The sequence below is a fragment of the Octodon degus genome, unplaced genomic scaffold, assembly GCF_000260255.1.
Source record: "Octodon degus isolate 3935 unplaced genomic scaffold, OctDeg1.0 scaffold00022, whole genome shotgun sequence".
Lineage (NCBI taxonomy): Eukaryota > Metazoa > Chordata > Mammalia > Rodentia > Octodontidae > Octodon > Octodon degus.
In genome coordinates, this window is record NW_004524598.1 from 8,553,500 (window position 1) to 8,559,499 (window position 6,000).

The 6,000-nt window shown below is 37.4% G+C and overlaps 1 protein-coding gene across 5 annotated transcripts in view; it reads left to right on the forward strand.

Moving 5' to 3' along the window:
• Nucleotides 1-6,000, forward strand: part of Mdn1 (midasin AAA ATPase 1) — a 167,174-nt gene that overhangs the window by 76,865 nt on the left and 84,309 nt on the right. For all 5 annotated transcript variants that reach the window (XM_023711917.1, XM_023711918.1, XM_023711919.1 and 2 more), the window contains exons 38-40: nt 306-503; nt 2,246-2,353; nt 2,703-2,891. In XM_023711917.1, the coding sequence (XP_023567685.1) occupies nt 306-503; nt 2,246-2,353; nt 2,703-2,891 (495 nt within the window). The remainder of the gene's footprint in view (nt 1-305; nt 504-2,245; nt 2,354-2,702; nt 2,892-6,000) is intronic.

Here is a 6,000-nt window from a genome sequence, read left to right on the forward strand (position 1 = left end):
TAAGATCAGGAGGTGCATGTAATGAATACAGTTCAGTGTTAGAACATAGAACATATTTTAACTTCTTTAGTTCAATCCGAACATTTTATTTACTTTATCTAAAATCTCTTATATGTGACATAGAGGATGATAGAATGAATACACATCACCTTGACACTTGGTTTAAGAAATAGTGGGTTATAACCAATGTTTTAGCTTCTGTTGTGAAGATAACACTTTCAGTTTGCTGCATTTTGTCTTGATTTGTGCTGAAGTTGTACAGCAGATATAATGAAACAGATTCATGTACTTTCTTCTTTAAATAGCTTAATCTGGCTTCTCAGTCTGTATTGGAAGGACTCAACGCTTGTTTTGACCACCGAGGAGAAATCTATGTACCTGAGTTAGGAATGAGCTTTCAAGTGCAACATGAAAAGACAAAGATTTTTGGGTGTCAGAATCCTTTTAGACAAGGAGGTGGAAGAAAGGGGTTGCCCAGGTCTTTCCTTAACAGATTCACTCAGGTAAGATTTGCTCTTGCCAGAGATCAAAGAGACCTAAGACTGTTGGCAAGTAGCTGTTCAAGATATTTGGTCTTGAAAGAGGGTCAGCTTAATGGCCCTTTTCTTGGCCTTATATAATGAATATCCCTTTTTACTTGGTTTGAATTATACTGTCTTATGGTCTGGAAATAAGGTCACTCTCCTCTTCAGGATTCTTTTATTACACGCGGAGTCTTTCATCTTTACATATCTGAGTGAAGTATTAGCACACTTAAGCAAATTTCATAATGAAAGCAATACATTTTAAAGTAAGAAGGGGCCGGGGAGATGGCTCAGTGGAATAAGCACTTCCCTGGCAAGCGCAAGGGCCTGAGTTCAATCCCTGGTTCCGCCAAAAAAAAAAAAAAAAAAAAAAAAAGAAGAAAACTACTATGAAGTATAAAAATTCAGCACTCTCTGGTCTATCAACATTATGATATCTTATGCTTTTATTTCTATTTGCAGAGGTACGCATATGCTTATATTAACAGCCATATTTCACAGTCTGGCTAATTCCAAGGTTTAGAAATGCCATTAGCTGTTTTCAGCTTTCTTTTATTAGCTTTTTAGGGGTTTGCTGGTTAGCTCAGTTGTTTAAGCACCTGCCTGGGCAAACCCAGTCAGGCTTGTGGGACCGTGGTTTGATGCCCAGCTCCACATACCACAACATACCTGCCATTAAGGTAGCCTGAGCCAGGCCGAAAAAAATCCTATTAGCTTTTTATTTTTAAAAATCATTCATTCATTCGTTCATTCACTTATTTGGTATAGGGTCTCGCTACACAGCTCAGACTCATAGTGATCTTCCTGTCTCAGCCTCCCCAGTGCTGGGATTACAGGTGTGTACCACCATGCCCGGTTTTGGGGGCTGGCATAGCATGCCTGGAGTTCTGGGACTGGGATGGCATGCAGTACTGGGCAACAAACCCAGCTTCTTGTGCTTGCCAGGCAGGTGCTTAGACTGCTCAGCTATCTCCCCAGCCCAGCTTTCCTTTATTTATGTTTTTATTTATTTTTTAATAAATAAATTAAAAAATTGAACTCAAGACCTTACACTCATCTGGCTGGTGCTGTACCACTGAGCTACCTCCCTGGCCCTAGCTTTCCTTTATTATTGTCCTTTGTAATTAAGAATTTGCTGAGAAAATTTTAAGGAGTATTTTGCTGTGGAAATTTTCAAATATATTAAAAAGTTTAGGGCTGGGGAGATGGCTCAGTGGTCTAAAGCACCTACTTAGAACAAGCTTAGCAAAGCACAGGGTCCACGGTTCAATCCCCCAGCACCACATGCCAGCCAGCCCCGCCCCCAGGTGGGCTGAGCTGGCCACAGTCACACACACACAAATAAATAAATACAAATTTTTTTTAAAATAAAAGGTTTATAGTGGAAATTCTTGCCATCCCAGATTTTGAAAGCATTTAATGTTTACTCAGGACAATTTAGAAACATAGTTCAATAAAGAATTTCATGTGCCTTTTGTCTTTCTTGAGTTAACTAGCATAGCACTTAAACATGAAACCAGTGCTTCATGTTTCCAAAATGTTTGTTCTTATAACTTTAAAAATGCAGCAATAAAAATTTTATATAAAATTGAGAATTATATATTTGACTTAGTTACTATAATTTGATGTATTCAAGATTTCATTTAACAATGTGGTAGACATTTCTAGTGTTTTTTAAAGAGGAGTGTTGCCATTTTTAATGTTATTTTTGGATCCCACAGGTCTTTGTGGATCCCCTTACAGTAATTGACATGGAGTTCATTGCCAGTACTTTGTTCCCAGCCATTGATAAAAATATTGTTAAGAAAATGGTAGCTTTCAATAACCAAGTAAGTGTCTACTTGTTAATTTTTCTATTTTCCTCGCTGTGTTTGAACCAGCATTTTTCTCAACATGAATATTGCTAAGTTGTCAGCTAAATAAAATAACCCATAGAATTCCGTTGTTTCTGTCAAAGCACTTGCTCATTTGAGGGTTATGGCAACTCCTTTCTGTATGGTATTGGGTATTCCTGGCATTTTGAAGTCTGAGATAAGAGAAACAGACATCTTGAGTGAAACCTATTAATTGATTTTCAGATCACATAAGCACAGCATGCAGTACTGGGCATCAGTGACAATGCTCAATGCAGTGCCTGGCAGGAGGACATGTTTTGCGATAAGAATATTTTATTCCTAGGTTGATCATGAAGTAACTGTTGAGAAGAAATGGGGACAGAAAGGAGGACCCTGGGAGTTCAATCTCCGGGACCTCTTCCGCTGGTGTCAGTTGATGCTGGTTGATCAGTCCCCTGGCTGCTATGACCCTGGTCAGCATGTATTTTTGGTCTATGGTGAAAGAATGAGAACCAGGGGAGATGAAGAAAAGGTGAGTTTCATTTTCTATCTCAAAGTTGATTTTCTCCTAATGAAAGTATAGTCAACATTGATAATCCAAACCTAATAAAATTACTTGGAAATATACAGAAACAGATAAAACATCTCCCTGTTTCAGAGAACAAAATTTGCTTATTTTCTCCAAGGTTGCAGATGTTTTAGAAATAGCATTAATTATGCTCCAGGAATAACGAACTAAATCTTCATCAAGTTTCCAGGCTCAAAGATGAGAAACAGAAGATAATTGATTCCCAGTAGAAAAGCTGGATTTTCTGTTTTGTTTTTAAATAAATGTCAAACTGTAGGGTTTTTTTTTTCTCCTAGAAAATACAAAGACAAGTAGCTAAACAAATTTTAAAGATCTGTTTATAATAGCATATAGCACTGAAATTAGTAGCTTAAGGAACTATAGTTACATGTTGCTGTTATTGGGGGAAAGTGTGGGACACAGTGTCTCTGTTCTCCAGGCTGCTCTCTGACACTGAAAAGTGATCCTTTCACCTTGCATTGGCCCAAATCCTAGGCATGCGGCCCTGCGCCTTGCTGGAGTACATTGCCAGTCAGTGCTCGCAGCAGCTGCAGGTGGGAAATGTTGTGACTTCTTACCAGTGAGGATGCGGAGCTCAAAGTCATGGAGTGTCACAACAGAGCCGCCTCCCAGTCCAGGCTTCTCTACTTTTGTTTGCCCTTTCTACAGTGGAATTGATGTACAGATCCATTTGTTAGAAGCAGTAACCTCTGTGGAAATGTGAAGGGTGGGCCAGCCTGTAGCCCATGTGATTTTCACACTCCCTTCATCTCCTGCCCAGACTCTCCATGTTACAGAGTTTTTCTTGTTGTTTTAAAATTACTTATTTTTTTTTTTTAGTTTTCTGAGGGAATATCTTGCTATGTAGCTTAGGCTGGCCTCAAACTTACGATAATCCTCCTGCCTTAACCTCCCAAGTGCTGGAATTACAGGTGTGCACCACCACATCTCGCTTGTTTTGGGATTTAATCCAGAGCCTTTGTTAGCTGGTTTCCTGTACACTTTCATTTTTTTTTATTTTTGAGAGATGATCAGTCTAAATTGTCCAACTCAGCATTGGTTTAAACTTTTGATCCTTCTGCCTCGTTCTCCCAGAGTGGTGGAATTATATCCAAGCACCACCATGCCTGGCTCCTGATCATCATTTACCACTGAGTCTGACCAAATGCCAGCAACTCATTTATTATCACTAAGTGGGTTTCTGTCATTGGTATAGGAGAAAATGTTCAACTAGTACTGTTTGACAGCTTTAGCAGTACATAATTTGTATACGATTACCTAGAATTTTAATGTTTTCCTTATTATACAGATTGAATATCCCTAACCTGAAAATTCAAAATCTGAAATGCCACAAAATGTGAAACGTTTTGAACACTGACACACTACAAATTGAAAATTCCATGCCTGACCTCCTATAACATGTTATAGTTAAAAATACGGGTGTCAAAAAGTAGTGTATAAAATTACTTTTAGGATATGTGTATAAAGGTGTAAGTGAAACATAAATGAGTATTGTGTTAGCCGTGGTTTCCATCCCAAGGTATCTCTTAATGTAAATGCAAATATTCTAAAATGTAAAAAAAAAAAAAAAAATCAGAAGTTGACAATACTTTTTATCGCAAATATTTTAGATAAGGAATATTTTAGATAAGGGTTACTTAGCCTGTCATATATTAATTGTTGTATTGACCAGCTTTTGGGTGACTGATAGTAGTCGGATGGCAGGTCACTGTGGTGTGTAGAAGAGTAAATTTCATACTCTATAGAGTTAACTATCAAACTGGATGTGGTGACACACACCTGTAATCCCAGCCCAGGAGATGTTCTTGCTGGGGGGGCGGGGGGGATGATGGGGAAAGTTAAAAATTGGAGAAAGGCTATCAAAAATGGGAAGAGTCTTGGTAAATTAATCTGGTTTACCAAAACAAACACCAGCTGCATTGTGAATTTACAATTTTAAGCTCTATCAGGAAGAGTACAATATAATAGCATAAGTGGAGCTTGCAATAAGAAACTCCTGGGCCCAGAAGTGTGTGATCAGAATACTTTCTCTGTATTTCTCTAATCTCAGTCAAATGTTTCACACTGATTATGATTTTTATCTTATTTGCTGACTTCGGTTGAGTACACAGTTCTATTGAGTAGTGTTGCTTTTGACACAACTTAGTGATTATTTTTAGGTCTCTTTAACTTTTCCTCTTCTTAAGGGCTAAATTAGTGGTTTTTACATACTCCTTCAAAATTTCCCACACTTGGAGTTTAGTTAACAAAATTTTCTGACAGCATTGCTATTAGGCAGAGAAGATAAACTGAATGTACATAATTGACTAGAAGTGTTAACCTTGTTGTATCTGTATAAATATTTGGAAAGGTATCATACTTTTGGAATCAGGTTGGCTTAGATTTAAAATCACTTAACAATCAGAATGGGTGTGGTGGCACCTGCCTGTAATCTCAGAGCTGGGGAGGCTGAAAAACAGGATCACTACGAGTCTGAACCATGTAGTGAGACCCTATGCCAAATATATTTTTATTTATTTTTTATTTTTTGCAGAACCGGGGATTGAACTCAGGCCCTTGCGCTTGCCATGGAAGCACTTATTCCACTGAGCCATCTCCCCGGCCCTCCAAATATATTTTTAAAAAAATTAGTTAGCAACCATGTGTTACTCTTCTGAATCTTATTGTTCGTATCTATAAATGGAAATGATGACTTTTACAGTGCTCATGGTCAGAATGACTCTTACTAGAGTACCTAATACAATGCCTAGGACACAGTAGATGCTCTGTGCTTATTCTTCATAACCTTAATATTACTGTTCTGTTGTCTTTTATCTCTAATTATAAAGTCTAATTTTTTTTTAGTTTTTTAGGATTTTATTATTTTAAAGAGACAAATGCTACAGAATTTCAAAAAAGATAGGAATTCAACAGTGGTTGTTATATTGCATATTGTTGTCTTCAAAGTGTTTGCTCAGACTATCAGATATAAGCATGCAAAATTGGTCAAAAAATTATTAAGTGTTAACTGTTCCTTTCAATAAAACAATAGAAATTAGTAGTATAATTATCT